General features: G+C 50.2%; 1 protein-coding gene and 1 long non-coding RNA gene across 2 annotated transcripts; one reads left to right on the top strand and one right to left on the bottom strand.

The window, feature by feature from the left end:
• Positions 1-2,999: 2,999 nt before the first annotated feature.
• Positions 3,000-9,401, bottom strand: ACKR3 (atypical chemokine receptor 3). The gene is made up of 2 exons (XM_049800369.1): positions 9,320-9,401; positions 3,000-4,978 (listed from the first exon to the last, which is right to left on the bottom strand). Exon 2 carries the CDS (start codon positions 4,948-4,950, stop codon positions 3,856-3,858), a length of 1,095 nt encoding a protein of 364 aa, XP_049656326.1. The 5' UTR covers positions 4,951-4,978; positions 9,320-9,401; the 3' UTR covers positions 3,000-3,855.
• A 74-nt stretch (positions 9,402-9,475) lies between these two features.
• LOC126038576 (uncharacterized) lies at positions 9,476-15,229 on the top strand. The gene is made up of 3 exons (XR_007506043.1): positions 9,476-9,546; positions 10,403-10,532; positions 14,620-15,229. It is a non-coding gene; the product is annotated as an uncharacterized LOC126038576 (long non-coding RNA).
• Positions 15,230-15,775: the final 546 nt, after the last annotated feature.

Genomic DNA, 15,775 nt, shown 5'->3' with positions numbered 1-15,775 from the left:
CCCCATCACACAGGGACTGAGCCCCACTTTTCAAAGCACCAGCCCAACTCTTCTCATCAAAAAGCTCTCTGAAACAGATTAAGAGCTGGCTTTGGCAGTGCTGCCGCCGCCACGTGCTTAAATATTGCTCACAGCTGAGTTATTTCTTGCTTCTTAGGAACTTTAAATGGCTTTTATGCTCAGTGAACTCATGAAAGGCTAGTATTTAAAGTCAGCGGCATTGAAACGATGAATTAGCCAAAGCAGAAACAGGCCAGTTAGGCATTTCTTACAATACATTATCTAGATGGTTGCCAGAGGAGCTGATTTAAAGTCACTGTGCTACACCTGAATGTCGTTTATGGCTCATAAAAGGAAATCTGTGTTTAAGTAACAATAAAGCAGGACTGTGCTTTCTATATAAAAAAAAAAAAAAAAATTTCTCTCTCACAGAACAGATGTATTTTTATTTGCTCAGTGCCTGCCTCTGAGGCACGTGGAGTCTGACAGTGCTGAGATGCTTTCAGCCATAAAGCCCAAGAGTGAAGCAGGACTTGCTCCAGCATGGATTATGTTCCATTTTTACTCATTTTTCCACCGAAACCTTAACATAGTGAATTTGACCTCCTTGCAAAGGCAAGACCTGAACCCTTAAGTACACCTGTCAGAGGAACAAGGGAGATCCCTGGGCACAGGCAGCCAGCCCACCAGTCCTGCCCCAAAGCCACAGCCCTGCAGCAGGAGGAAGCAGGGACCCTTCATAACACCGCAGCTGCAGGGTCAGGACATTTGGCCAAACAAGGTGACAGCAGCCATCACATCAATCACTGTAAGTCACGGTCACATCTACCTGAGGACGTGTATTTTCACTCACCTGTTATCTGCTGACAAATTCCCTCATATCAGACTCCAAGGAGTCTTTTTTTGGTCTCAGGGGAAATGCCAGCTGGGGTATTGGGTCACACAAAGCCACGAGGAAAGCCTCCTAGAACATACATGTATGTTTTTTCCTATTATGCTTCTACTAGAGTTTGTTTTTTGAGAATTTTCTGCACAAAAACAAGTCCTAATGAGAAATATGCAACAACAACAAACTCTATCCTTCTGTACCTCTGCACTGTTTTGCCCTCCAGTGATGTCCCACCACCTGCCCACTACCACCCTTCTCAGAGTCACAGCCACCCCCGGGCTGCCCACCTCCACGCACGTAGTGCCAATCCCTGGAGCAGACCTCGTGCACCCTTTCCCAAGCCCCAGTGCTGCCTCCCAGCTCCACCTGCCTTTTCAGGGGCCAAGGAGACAAGGTGGGTGCTCAGGCCCAGGCCTTCCCATCCGAGGAGCTGGAAAGGACCCACACGTGCAATGCTACGGCTGTTGACAGCAAGGGTCACGGTCCCAACCTTTACCTGCTCTCTCGGTCTGACCCTGCTTTTGGAAAAGGTATCATCCCACCATGACTGACCTCCCCAAGGAAGAGGTCTGGAGACTTTATTGGTCTGGTCTAGGCACCGGGTCTGCAGGACCTCCCCGACACTTAGCACCACCCGGGATTATCTCCAGGGCTGACACTGCACTGTGAGTACCAAACTGCAGAGAGAGGGGAGGAAAAAAAAAAAATTAAAAAAAAAATTGTGAGTTTCTGCCAACTGAAACCTCCAAACCAGCTACAGCATCAGATGAAAACAACATACTGCCCGAGATGGAACCTGAACTGAAATAGTTACGCTGCTATAAACTAAGCAACACCCTGCAGGCACATGGGAGTGGGATGCCAGAGCCGTACCCAGCACCTTTGGCAAGGACACGCAGCTGCACCCATGGATGCTGAGGCATGGGAAGCAATGCCCAGCTAAGTCAGGAACATTAATTTCTCAGTAGTAACACACCATCTCCAATTCTAACTACCAGTATGAGGGAGCACTTCCCTTACAGTTCAGCAGTACCTTAAGAAAGGCTTACGGGAAGCTCAAAATACCCATCTCGTATTAGAAGCACCAGCACAAAAGGCTATACTTATGTAGCAATGTTGTGACAGTTATGCTGGCATTCCTCCTCTGCAAGCCGCTCCTCTATTTGGGTACAGACCGGGCTTTTTTTTAGAAACACCAAGTACAAGGAGGGGACAGTAGACTTTGCAGTGCTGGCAAACATCTATTTTTATAGGATCACCTTTGAGGAGGCAGTTATGCTAACACGTAGAAAGAAACAAAATACAGTCATGACAAAATTGTTTGGCCGCTGGGATCTCAGAGGGATGAGGGCACGCTTTAATAGGAATTTAAGCATAGCCTTCACAGCAAAGCAGTTAGCACTGTGCTGGAGTTGCAAAACATGCAAACCAGCAACAGCAAGTCAGCGATGGCTGAGAGATATCATTGATTTAACATTAGTTACCTTGTCCCGAGATGAAGACGACCACGATTCAAGTGCGTCGCTGGCTTAAAGATCTACTTCATACAGCCTGCAGCGGCTGAATCTTGCCCCACACTTTGACAATATTGCATTGCAAATTCAATGCAAACCATGACAAAGAAGAAGAGATAAAAAGGGATTTAATGCTGTCAGGACTGCTAACCCCCAAATTCCATCACAAGCAAAAACCATAGAGAACTGAACCTAGATTAGTCCAAATATCCACTCTATCTGCATACTTCTGTATCTTCCTTCCACGTTTATTTCTAAGCTACAAACACAGCCTTTCATCACTCCCAACAGCTTTCACCTTATAAATCCATCAGCTTTACTTTCCTGAACAGCACAGCCTTCCACAAACCCGCTCCTCCCACCCCTTCCCCTCTCACCATGCACCAGTGCTGTCTCATATTCCTCCATTCAATGGTTTCTGCCCACCGTCAACAAACGTCAGGAAAACACAGACTGACCTGTTTGTTCCTGCACCAAACAAAGGAGAGAAGGTGGCTTTGGGATTTCTTCTTTTCTGGCTTTTTATTTTCTGAGGAGGAGGAGGAGGAGGATAGCAAGTCAAACCACTGGTAGGCATAGCTTTTCTTTTTCCTCCAGATCTTTATTTTACAAAAATAACTTACAAATAGAGACAACTCTTCAGAAGTAAGATCATTCACTCTGTGCATAAGGATACAGCTTTGTGAAGTACAGGTGTAGGAGTTAACAACTCTTACAATACTGTTAATTTTAACATGATGGTAACTGTATTACACTACATACATTTCATGCTCCAGACATGTGGGTATGACCACCACATAAAGCTACGGCCAATACAGTGTGCCAGCCAGGGAGGATGCACCTAGGAGATCATTTCCATTCTGCTATTTATCAGCATCCTCGTACCCACAATAGTTGAAACCAAATGGCAATCTAACACTCGGACTACAGCACTCTGGATACACTCATCAGCAATATACTTCAAATACATGATAAAAATATATTTAACTTTCAAATACAATTGTATAAGGTACACCAAGAGCCAGAAAATAAAGTCTTGAGCTTTTAAATACAACACACTATATATATAACATATATAAGGAAACAAGAGGGAATCTACACATGGAAGAAAAAGCTTATCCTGGAAATGCATGTTATTTATGGTACTCGATGGCTTTGTCTGCTAGAAAGTCATTTCCATTTGCATAGCGTTGTCGAGAAGTCCAGACTGGGCTAGGAGAAGATCAAATAAAACACACCAACAAAAGGCTTAATTTTGGTACCACTTCCATTTTGCACCTGATTCTACTCTTAAATTACAGTTTGCTATTTCTCTTTTGTAGGCTGGAATTCATGCCCCGTTCATAACAAGTACTGGGAAAGGGGAGAGGGAGTAACAAAAAAACAAACAAACCAACCCCCACAACACGCAAAAAATAAAGGTCAGAGAGGAGGTTTCTTTATGGGTTGCAGTCATTTGGCATTCTGCTCCAGCGCAGAGTATTCTGCTTCTGACACTCTGGAAGCATCAATAAGTTTAGTGAGACCAGTTTTGGCAGAGTACTTGAAAATAAAGGCTTTCATGAGCTCATATCTGTAGTTGCGGTTAATGAAGCTGTACAGGATGGGGTTGACGCAGCAATGGACTAGAGAAAAACACTGAGTGATGTGAAGAGTAGCATATAAGAAGTTCTCCATCTGACAACTGAAGGGTATGAAATGAAGGCTATAGAAGATGTCAAGAAGGACAGCTACGTGGTAGGGTAGCCAGCAGACAAGAAACACGACAACATAGGAGAAAATTATCTTCCCATTGCTCTTCCTTTCTTGGTCACTGGAGGTGGAGATGGTCTTCGCAAGGAGGAAATAAAAGACAGCAATGATGGGAAAAGGAATAAGAAAGCCCAGCACAATGGAGATGAGCTCCATTCCAATCAACCACTCTTTGAAGCTCTCCTCTGGATAGACAGGACGGCAATAGGTTTCATTGTTGGAAGAGACCGTCTTGAGATAATAGGTGTCTGGGAGAGATGCAGAGAAGGCAAGAAGCCACACTAAGATGCAGATGCAGCGGCGAATTATCTTCTTCTTGCGATTGCTGGAATTGGTGAAATAGGCAACTGAGAGGTAGCGGTCCACACTCATGCAAGCCAGGAAGAAGATGCTGCTGTACAAGTTGATAGAAAATATAAGGTGAGTTATCTTGCACGTGATTTCTCCCATGTGCCACTGGTTATGCTGGACGAGGGAGACGACCCATACTGGAAGGGTGATGACAACGCACAGATCAGCGATGGCCAAATTAAATATGTAGAGATGGGTTTCGTAGCCAGTCATTTTAGCTTGGAGGTTGACCCAAACCACAACCGAGTTGGCCACCAGCCCTATGACAAAGATGAAAATGTAGAAGAAGGACAGGGTGTATAGCAGGGCGCTTTTGTTGAGCGTGCCAGGGCATGTTGTCGCATCAACCGTGATGCAGTCACCGTTGTTGCACGTCCAGTTGATCTCCGTCAAGTTGGCTGTTTCCAGAAAATCAAGAATGGAAGTCAAGTCAAGTGCACTCATGTTTGCTCACTTTGGAGTTCCAAGTGACCTACAGGCAAAATAGGATCAAAAAAAAAAAAAGACATGAGTTAGAGATATTTCTGCTGCCACCTTTGTACCACAAAGCACATGCAGGACACACTGGTTTAGTAATTTCCTATTCTTGTGAGGCACGCTCCATTAAAGAGATCCGTGGAGTAAAACACCAAAACAAGAAACATAACAAAACTCATCCGGTCAACAAAAGAGGAACAGCACTAGCTTTTTGTCTTTTTGTGTGATTTTTTTTTTTTCTTGCAGCTCACATCTGACATCATCAGGTTGGCTATCGTCCCCGGGTGTGAAATCCGCAAAGTACACCATGGCCAAATAAATGTCAGGCAACTAAATCTGTCTTCTCCAGCATAAATGATGATACTATCGCTTTCAGCAGGGGAATCTTTAAGCCATTTTATCTGCACTCCCTCAAGTGTAGTAGAATTGATCTGGCTGATACACGGTACCGTAAAACATTTACCACAAGCTGTGGTCAGCATCTCGTCAAGCCCAGCTCCAGCTGCATTAAGCAGAAATGGGGAACTAAGGGGCTTTGTACCCTCATCCAATTTTAAATTTAAATCCTGCTCTGTCCTCCCCCCTTCCCTTGAATTCTATTTTACAAAGCATCCCCTGCGTTTAACAATTATCACGTAGCTTTGAGAAAAGAAAAAAGAAGTCGGAGCTTGACCGCTGAGTAGATCTGCCGGGCTTAAGTTTTCTTTTTAGGAGAGCACTTTGATTTACAAAACACTCCCCCATCACAGCTGGCTCCACAACAACTGCTGCCTCCTCACCCTTTTGCTTTGTCTACGTCTACTTTTCTTGCCTCTTCAGTGCCTTCTTCCATCGGCAGGCAGCGGACAAAGCAAGGGGCTCCTCGTTAACTTCCTCGCCAGCAGAAAGAAGGGCCCCAGCAGACCCACATGGCTTACACAAAATCTGAAGCCGGGCTGCTAATTACCGTTGTGCTTCTGGGGCAGCATAAAAATGCTACCTCCCCTGCTGGGACCCTCCCACCCCACAGGGCCAACAGTACCACCCACAGCAGCAGCTGGCTGCCTTGGCCCGTGACTGCCACACTTCAGCCAAGCACATTTTGGAGCCCCATGTCTGCAGGCTCAGGCTTGGGACACGCCAAAATAAAGATTGAGAGGTGGGTTTCCAAGGGATGGACGCCATCTCGTTCCCCCATAGCTTCACTTAAGCCAGAGCAATGGGTCAGCCAGCCCACCCGTAGTCCCCACTGTGGACACTTCTAGCCTCCTGAAAGGTGGCTACCTTGTTCTTCCCCACACTCCCAGCCCCAGCAGTGAGAGATAGCCCCTGATGCTGCCCCAGCCCTGGGGGCAACACCAGCATGAGCAAGCGGCTGGAGAGAGCAACAGGGGGAAACTACTCCCACAGCCACCTGTATCTCTGAACATCCTTGACCCCACGGTAGGACCTCTTGGTGGGGCTTAATGGGAGCATGGAGAGGACAGTGAACGGGGAAGAGCTCAGACACGCTCCCACCTGAGCATCCTCTTCTCACCTCTGCTCCCTGAAAAGGGACATTGGTTGACACAGCACTTCTCACTCCTCCATCTGCATAATTGGCTCTTCCCAAACCTGCCACCCTCCCCACCTGCCGGGGATACAGGCTACGGAAGAGAAGGGAGATAAGGGGGGAGATTACCGGGGAGGACTCAAGGCACTATTGTCCCAGTGGAGGGGAAGCTGGTGGCACTAACAATAAGGAGGGCCGTGCACACATCTAGAGGAGATCAAATCTCTCCACAAACAGGGCCCAAATTGGCCCTGCGAGGAGATCTAGCCTATCACTTCAAACCTATGCAGGGTTCCAGGCTTTCATCCTGCTGTACCTGCTGAAAGACAGGGCTGAGATTCAAACCAAATTAAGCATGGATTTTGCTAAAATGCTGGCTAAAGAGGGAGCCGAGACAGTGGCAGCTTTCTGTCCTGGGACAGATGATCCCCCATCTCCAGCTCAAGAAATGAGAGGGTGATTTAACCCATGTCTGTGCAGGGCAGAAGGGCTGATCCTGCCCCCCACAGAGACACAGGCCACCCTCAAGCTGCCTGTACTACCAGGTTGGTGCAGGCAGCAGGGATGTGCGCTGCCCAGGCACAGCTTTCCAGGACACTTGCTTCAGTCCAGGGCTGCAAGTAGGAGAGAGGGATGGGTCTTCCTGTTAGACCTCATCCAGGGTCCCACCACTAGCACTGTGTCACCAGCACAAACACTTTTCAAGGCCTCTCAAGTGTGGGGAGAAGCAGCATGATCCTCACATCTCTGTATCTCAAAATCTCACAGCAACTAAAGCAAAATCCCTAAAAGCCACAAAACTCCCAGCCCCGTAGCACAGGCCACCATGTCCTGCTGGTGTTTTTGTACAGCAAGGCAAGCAGAGCAGAAAGAACACCAGGCTACCCCCGTAACACCCCACATAAGTAGCACAGGTGGGCCTGGGCATCTTCTGGGAAGGCACGTGGTCCAGCAAGGGGAGTGGGCTCATTCCACAACTCAAGATCCCAGCTCAAGCCAACCTTCAGGATAGGGCTGTGAACACCCACCACCAAGCCTCCAGCACTTCCCCGAACAGGGAAGAAACTCAGACCTGGCTGCGGAGCGACAGATCACCAATGCCGACAGAGAGGCAGCAACAGGGCAGCAGAAAGCCCTTGAAGCTGGGGTTCACACCAATGCTGGGGACAACACAGCCACCAGCCTAGGAGAGGGCTCACAGCCTCACTCACAGCCGCTCTGGGGATCTTATTGAACATAAATGATGCTCAGCCCGAATCTCAGCCTGCTTCCACTCCAAGAGCAGGTCTGCTGCATGCACGTGCATCCATCTGTCCGGGGCCGCTCGCATGCCTGTGTGCTTTCGCATCCCCAGCGCAGTAATAAAAATCTGAAACCGATATGGCCTCCCAGGCTCAAAGCCCTGCTGAGAAGGATGGCTATATTCAGAGATTACAGCTTTATGAGGCCAGGCTCTCTATAGTCTGGGATTAGCTGCTGTAACCCGAGCTCTGATTCCCACCCAGATTAGCTGGGAGGTGTGGGGGGGAACCCACCAGACAAACTCAATAAAGCCACACTGTGCACCTAAAAAAATACTTTAGCGCTCTCTGCAGACAGCACAATATCATAAAAACTTGCGAGGGCAGCTGGAACTGCATTTTGTGTCCACTGCACTGCAAAACTCTTGCAGGCCATCACCCCTTCACCCACCAGGCACATGTGCTGTAGCCAGTCCCTGCTAGTTCCCTAGAGTTATGGCATGAAGGAAAGGAGATGCACCTGAAATCCTGCTCCAGACAGCCAGAGCTGCCCCTGGAGCCGATGCAACCTGCAGGACTGCACCCTCCCCATCCCACCTCCTGCCCAGGACCCGTTGCAGGCTGTGAAAAAGCAAACAGGCACAAGCATCCCTGCCTAGGAGGGCAGCCTAGTACCGCATGCCACCGTTCAAGCCCTCGACACTTTGGGGAACTTCTCAGCACCCCCTCTGCCACCCAGAGCATCTTGTAGCCTGGTCCTGCCTGCACTCAGGCCTGCCTCTGAGCAGCTCAGGGGTACGGGCAAACTGGGCTTTGCCCTTCCCGAGCAGAGAAGGAAATGAGCTATGCCAGGAAAAGCCAGGACAGCTAGTCGGGTTGTCGCCTACACGCCTTCATCCCTCCTGTGTCAAAGGACCAGCCCGGTTCTCCAGCATGGGGAAGGGGGCAGCGTGGCCCCTTCCAGGCTGTTTTGGCCACCGCAGGAGAACACCCACACCCTCAAGGGGCTTTGCACAACTGAGCCTGGCACATTTAAATTCTCTTCTGCAGTTATGAGTTGAAAAAGAGTAGTAATAATAATACTTGGGGAAACAAGTGTCCCATGCAGCTGCGGATCACACCTAGGCACGCAGGGGAAAGCAGGGCCCAGAAGCGAGCAGTGCTCGGTGCTGGCGATGGGATGCTGCGGTGGCCCCACGCAGGTGATTCCAAAGTCTCGGACCCTCCCCGCACGCCACCAACCTCCGTCCCCCACGGCGGTTGTGCCAGCCCGCTAACCCGGCCACGGGAAAGCCAGGCGGGGTGCGAGAAGAGGATCCCCGCCCTCCCGTCCCCCCAAAATGAGATCCCGAGAAGGGGTGGGATGCAGCCGAGGGAGGCCGCGGGGCGACGGACAGCGCGGGCCGAGGGAGCTCGGCTGCGGCGGCCACGCTGCTCCATCCTCCCGCGGCTGTCACCCTGCGCGGGCCGGGGGTACGCGGACACCCGCGGCGCCCACCACCTCCCCCGCCCCGCAGACCCTCCAAACCCGGCCGGGCTGAGGCTCCGCTTCCCCCGCCCTTACCTCCCGCGGCCTGGGCGCCGGGCGCTGCCGGAACGACTGAGCGCTGCGTGCCGCCGCCGCCGCCGCCACCGCCTTATATCCGCGGCGGGGGACCGCCTCTCGGGGGCGGCCCCGGCCCCGGCCCCGGCCCCGGCCCGGCCCCCGCGGGGGGAGCTTCGGGGGCGGCCGGCGGCGGCCCGGGGCGGGGAGCGAAGGGGCGCCTCGCTGCACCCCAGGAGGGGGAAGGGGTGAGCATGCGGGCGTGGGGGTCGTTTGGGGTCTCCGTTAAGGGTAACGGGGGGGTCGTAGGGAGCGTCAGGCACCCGCTGGTTGGAGAGAGGGGAAAGGGGACTGACACCCGGACAGAAAGAAAACAGAGAAAAGGGGGGGGGGGGGGAGAGAAAGGGGAGAGGGAGAGAAGGGGGGGGGGAGAGAAAAAGGGAGGGGAGAGAGAAAGGGAGGGGGAGAGGAAAAAAGGGAGGGGGGAGAAGGGAGAAGAGAGAGAAAACGGGGGGGGAGAGAGAGAAAACGGGGGGGGAGAGAGAGAAAACGGGGGGGGAGAGAGAGAGAACGGGGGGAGAGAGAGAACGGGGGGGAGAGAGAGAACGGGGGGGGAGGGAGAGAGAAGGGGGGGGGAGGGAGAGAGAAGGGGGGGAGAGAACGGGGTGGGGGGAGAGAAGGGGGGGAGAGAACGGGGGGAGAGAGAGAGAGAACGGGGGGAGAGATAAAACGGGGGGGAGAGATAAAACGGGGGGGGGGAGAGAAAGGGAGGGGAGAGAGAAAGGGGGGGGAGAGAGAAAGGGGGGGAGAGAGAAAACGGGAAGAAGGGGAAACTAAAAAAGGGGGAGAAGGGGGGAAACTAAAAAAGGGGGAGAAGGGGGGAACTAAAAAAGGGGGAGAAGGGGGGAAACAAGGGCATAAAATGGGGGAAGAGGACGGAAGGGGGAGAAAGAGGGGGGAAGAGGGAGGGAAAAGGCAGGAAAAACAGGGGGGAAGGGGGGAAGAGGGGGGGAGAAAAAAGGAAAAAAGAGAAAACAGAAAAAAAGAAGAGGACAAAGAATTAAAAGAAAACCAGGTTTCTAGTTGTTTTCTGTTTTGATTTAGTTTTTCCCCCGCCACTAGAAAATACTGAGAGGACAAGGCGAGGGGAGGCAGCAGATTCTCACCTCTACTCCCTCACCCAGAGCAAGAAGAATTAACACCAAGGGAGAGTGACAGGAAGCCAGAAAACCCGGTAACTAAAACTGAAAATCCACTCCTTCCCACTCCTTCTCAGCACAGGAAAGGCAGGTGATTAAAACGGCCGTGGAGAGCAAGGGGGGTCGGCCTGTCTGTCTGTCCCAGGGAGGAAGCTAGGATTAGATGATAATCTACCTGCCAACACAACAACCCCACGATACAACTTGCTGAAGCCTGACAATGGTGCTGACAGCTCCGAGGGATCTGACGCACATACCAGGCTGCTCCGAAAACACCAGATAACCCGGAGCAGGAGCTTGGCTCCCCCCTGCCCAAACCCTGCTGGCTGAAGCACATGCCAACAGGTGCAGGTCCGAGAGTCTAAACCACCTCATCCTTACTGAGCCACTGTCCAGCTAGGGAAAACGGGTTAGCTAATGCATTTTAACCAGCACTTTTTGGAAGATACAGGGTGTTTTAGCACTTGCAACCTGAGGGCTTCAACACCCCCAGAAAGCACATATTTTGTTTCCCCAAAGATGCTTAATCCTATTGCCACAGGCAATTAAAAGCTTGCATTAAAACCTGCTGGCAAATGCATGCTTAAAAAGAGAACACGTTTTCCCATGAAAGTGCCTAGCACAAGTTCTCGAGCTTAAAGCAAGTCAGGGATGCGGCAAAACAAGATATTCTATTCTGTGGCAGAAGGGACCCATTTTAAAAGAGCGAGGGTGCGGGTTAAAGGACTCCTAGCTGCCAGCAGGGCAGTCTTAATTCTGAAGAAAAGAAAAAAAAAGAAAAGAGATTGCTATTTTAACTGTGCTCCATTTCTCAGCCCACAATGCCTTAATTCTGCCCCCATCAAGAAGCAGAGTCAGATGCATGAAGTTTACACCCCTGCAAGTGAAGGCACAGTTAGCTTCAGCTTTTCTGCCAGCAAAGAGAAGATTAAGCTGCAGATGTTACACCTCCTGCAGCTCCAAGCACGCACTGAAGCTTGCCTGGTGCTCACCCCATGCTGCCTCCCAGTTCAGCCCCACGCATCCCCAGAGACCTCTAACATCTCCTAGCTGACCCCACACTGGGGTGTCCTGGGGAGCACGTGGCAAAGAAATGTGCTGGAGAAAGGCCCAACCTGTTGGGCATTTGGTGGTACCTCTGTCCCCACCAAGATCTGGGTTGCCACCAGCTCAAAGTGCCACCCTGCAGCAAAACCACAAGAGGCCACCAAGCAGACCACCCCATCCACCACCATGCTCACAGCACTGCTAGGTGTTTAGGTGCCAGGGAAGGAGGAGAACAGAGGGTTGAGTCTCTCGCCATCCCATGGATGGAGAGGGTGAGATGCAAGATACCTAGTCTCCCTCCCTGACCCCCACTCTCCCTGGATGAGGTCCTCCAAACGTCACAGCTGTTGGTGAGCAAAGCATTTCAGCATTCCACTTAAATTCTGAGGGCTCACCCAAGTCCATGAATGTTGGTGGGATTGAAGCATGATGAGTTCAGACAACAAGAGTAGGTTTAAAAATAAGCATGTACTGGAGCACTTGGCTAAATCGGGCTCTGAAAATCCTAGGGAAAAAAAAAATAATAAAGGCACTCTAGCAGAACTCCAGAGTCACTTAGCCAAAAAAGCAAGCGGAGTGGTTTTTCCTTACTTGGTGTGCCAGAAAATAACATCGAGTAGTACAATCTCTTCCACAGCTCTCCAAAAATACTGGCCAGCATCTGCAACCGCAAAGCTGCTGGCTGTCCAGGAGTCACAGGCAACCTCCTCTCTCCTGCATTTGCCGAGAGCAGAGCCCTTGCTGCCCTTTCCAGGTTCCTCCCTCCAGCTATCTTTTTACAGTAAGCACGTTCCTCACGCAGGAGAGACGGAGCCCATTCCCTTTCCGTTATGAAAGCCAGATTTTGCTCAGCGTTCAGGGATGGAATGCTTGGGCGGTAAGCAAAACAACGCGGTCTTGAAAAAAAACCCGGACGATATGAAACCACCTCCCTAAAACACAGCAAGCAGCTGGGGAGAAGCTGGGCACCCCAGATAAGATCAGCAGAAGGTTGAGATGCTACCTGCTTGCCATGATTAGTTGGTATCTGCTGCCAGTCCAAACAGGTGTCCCAAGAGATGTGATCTCAGATAGTCCAGTGACCAGAAACTCCTTGCAGATGCAGCTATCCAGGCAAGGTGATCTATAGCTCATTGAAAATGAGTTGTCTCCAGATATTTAGGAAAGGGGGAAAGCAAAGCTCCACAGCTCTTCACCCTGCTATGGAGGAGTCTATGGCAACATGCCAGAGAGGGACCGGTCACCTTCACAGGGCAGCGGATTCACCTCACTGGGTTTTTCTTGGGGTCCTTCCACAACGAGCCTCTGCTTTCCCCAGACCATGGGGGGCCCTGCGTGAGGATGAGGCTCCACCGTGCTCAGCGCTGTAGATAAACACACCTAAGGGTGAGCTCTGACCCATGGAGATAGGTACAGCAAGAGGAGCAGGCACAGGGTGTTGGGCAAAATGCGGCACTGAAAGCCAGACTATTATTTTAACTGCTTATCCAATTGTTTTGCATTTATATTTTGTTTAACTGCTTGAACTACAGCAATACATTATTTCTTTCTCCAAAAGCACAAGTTTTTACTAACGTGGTAGGGAGAGAAAATCAGGAATTTCTCACAGTCCCTGCAGCCTCTCCCTGCTGGCATTGGGAATGTGGGCTGAAAGCATCCTCATTTTCTCTTAAGGCTTCCCTTTCCAACTGGGAGGCAGATGGAAGCTAACACCCAGCCCTGCCTACTCAAGTCAAGAGAGAAATTAAAAAAGAAAAAAAAAAAAGGCAAGTTGGCAGCTTTAAGTGCTAGAAAGATTTTTGGGGGGTGAGAGAGAAAGCCAGTAAGGCAAAGTGCACATGTGTTGGGTGGGGGAGCATTTCAATAGCACAGCAAATCAAAAAAAGAGAAAGGGAAACCTTTCTCCATTGCACAAGAGAGGATCTGTGCGCAGCAAGAGTGATGCAGGAGCAGCATCACCAAGTGGGTGTCCAAAAGCAGCAGCCTCACAAGCAGGCGGAGAACAACACGCTGGCCAGGAGTGCAAACACCCACATCAAGACGATAAAGCTAGGGAGAGCCCTGGAAGAAATCAGGCTGTGATCCATGAAGTGTACAAAGGTAAAAAAGAGCTTCCTGCAGTCCTGGGAGCCAGTGCCAGTGGGCTGCTGGATGAAAATGCAGCAGTCATTTCCTCCCTCTACCAAGACAGCTAGTTCTCTGTCCTCTCCCGGTCACGTTCCTCACTGCATCGTTTGGATGATAGATGGAGGAACAAGCCACCGGACTAACAAAAGGAATAAACAGATGACTACATCAGGAGTCACCTCTGAAATCACAGGCAGAAAGGAAACAAGCAGCGAATTTCCAGCAGGCAGCAACTGCGGTACTGCCCAGCTTCACTTCCCCTACCAACAGAAAACAATCAAGTCATTTAGCACCAAGCCATGCCTAAAGCGCCATCAGCAGCCACCAGCAGCCCTCAGGAAAGCCACAGGGCTGGTCTCCTGTCCAGCTCTGTCCTGTTCAGTTTGGAAGAGATGCAAGATGAGGAAACTAAAGGGAAGAGAGCAGGGAGAAGTACCCTCCCTGCTGCTGCACTGCAGAAAGGCACTACTCATGCTTGCAGCAACATGAGAAAGGCATTCGTACTCATAGGCAGCTCCAATATCCTCCTCTGCGGAAGGATGAAGCGAGCCAGAGGCACCCCGAAGTGAAGGAGCTGCCATAGCTCAGGAGGGTGGGAAAGCCGACACAAGGGGCACAGCAGCAATGCTGGGTGGGATGCTCAGCACACCCTGGGATGCTGTGCTTATGTTTGCAAACACATGATGTTACCCTATTTTACAGCTAGGGACACCGTGGCAGAAAGAAGTTGACCTCTTAAAACTGGAGAGCAAAGGAAAAGATGTACAGGCAAAGGCTGCCAGGGCAACCACAACCCGTCCTAGGGCAAGGCTCCTGCTTCCCCAAGCCTAGCACTAAACCAAGCAATAAAAGAGAAATCACAGTGCAGGACTTCCCTTTGTCCTCCATACCACCCACCTGTTAGTTTAAAGGTTCATGAGAATTTTTTTTTTTCTTTTTTCTTTTCAGAAAGCCCCTCGTGGGCTGGTTTCCATCTATGCTGTATCTCCAAAGATGCATTTTCAGCTTCACCACCACAACAATAAAGGACCAAATTTAAGAGCACCAAAGCTGAGCTCCTTGGGATGTCACAGGCCTCCAGCATTCACTGTTTGAAGCACCACACGCCGAAAGCCTTGTGAAAACCTGCGGTAGAGATATGCGTTTTCCAGGCAGACTATCCAGCCCGGCAATGCTGCCGTCAGCATTCACCTCTTGACAAGTGATGGTGAACAGTGCTGATTCAGAGAGACAATGCAAAGCACGCAGCACTTCACGTGGGTCTCCATCAACTGGGCCACCCAGGATTTTAACCGTTCTTTGCCTTTTTCCCCCAAAGACGCAGCAGGAGAGAAGTTAACACTCCCATCCAGCCACCCAGCAGCACGCTTTCTGTCAGTCCTAATGGGAATTGCAGTCATCATTCCCAGTGAGCTTCCCAAAAGCCAAGCACTGTGGCATGCATCCCAGCAGGATCCACCAAGGAAAGGGCTGGCAGAGCAATCAATTTACCATTTTCAAGGTGATGAGTGCTTTTAGGAGAAATCAATTGGTGGTTAATTAGGAATATTACCCATGTAGCTTATAATTATTGATGATAGCTCTCTCCTTCACAGTTCATTTCCATCTTACCCTTCCTTTAAATAAAGGTGTTACCTATGGATGTTATTTGCAGCTTCATAATCTGCTGTCATAGGCATTATTGCCATTTATTTGAGAGCATGCCAGAGTGTGATCATGATAAAATAGGACCCTGAGCCAGAAATCCTGCCTGGAGCAGCTAAGCAGCCAGCAGTGAAGATTTTTCAGAAGCATTGATTTTTACATAAACACTATTCATAAACTTCTCTCTGCACAGCGCTGTCTCAAATTAGCAAGGTGACATTAATGTGTTGGGGGTAGGTTTTGACAGAAGCCATGCTATGGGAAGCTGGACTCTAACTTTGCATCAGCAGCAAGGGTTACAAGTGGCACGCCAGGGACAGAGAGGGAAGAAAGGAGTTTGAATTAGGATGATGGGATTCCCTCCCCACCTTCACCTGCTTCCATGGGAAAGAGTCCTGCTAGGTGTAAAACAACTAAATACTACATGGTATGAAATAAAAAATTCATTAAATCATAAATC

Source organism: Accipiter gentilis, chromosome 1 (genome assembly GCF_929443795.1).
Source record: "Accipiter gentilis chromosome 1, bAccGen1.1, whole genome shotgun sequence".
In the NCBI taxonomy this organism is placed as follows: Eukaryota; Metazoa; Chordata; class Aves; order Accipitriformes; family Accipitridae; genus Astur; species Astur gentilis.
This window is presented reverse-complemented; position numbering and strand designations above follow the sequence as displayed.

Bases quoted from the DNA above. Each gene is read 5' to 3' on its own strand.
- ACKR3 (XM_049800369.1), bottom strand. From the start codon at position 4,950: ATGAGTGCACTTGACTTGACTTCCATTCTTGATTTTCTGGAAACAGCC.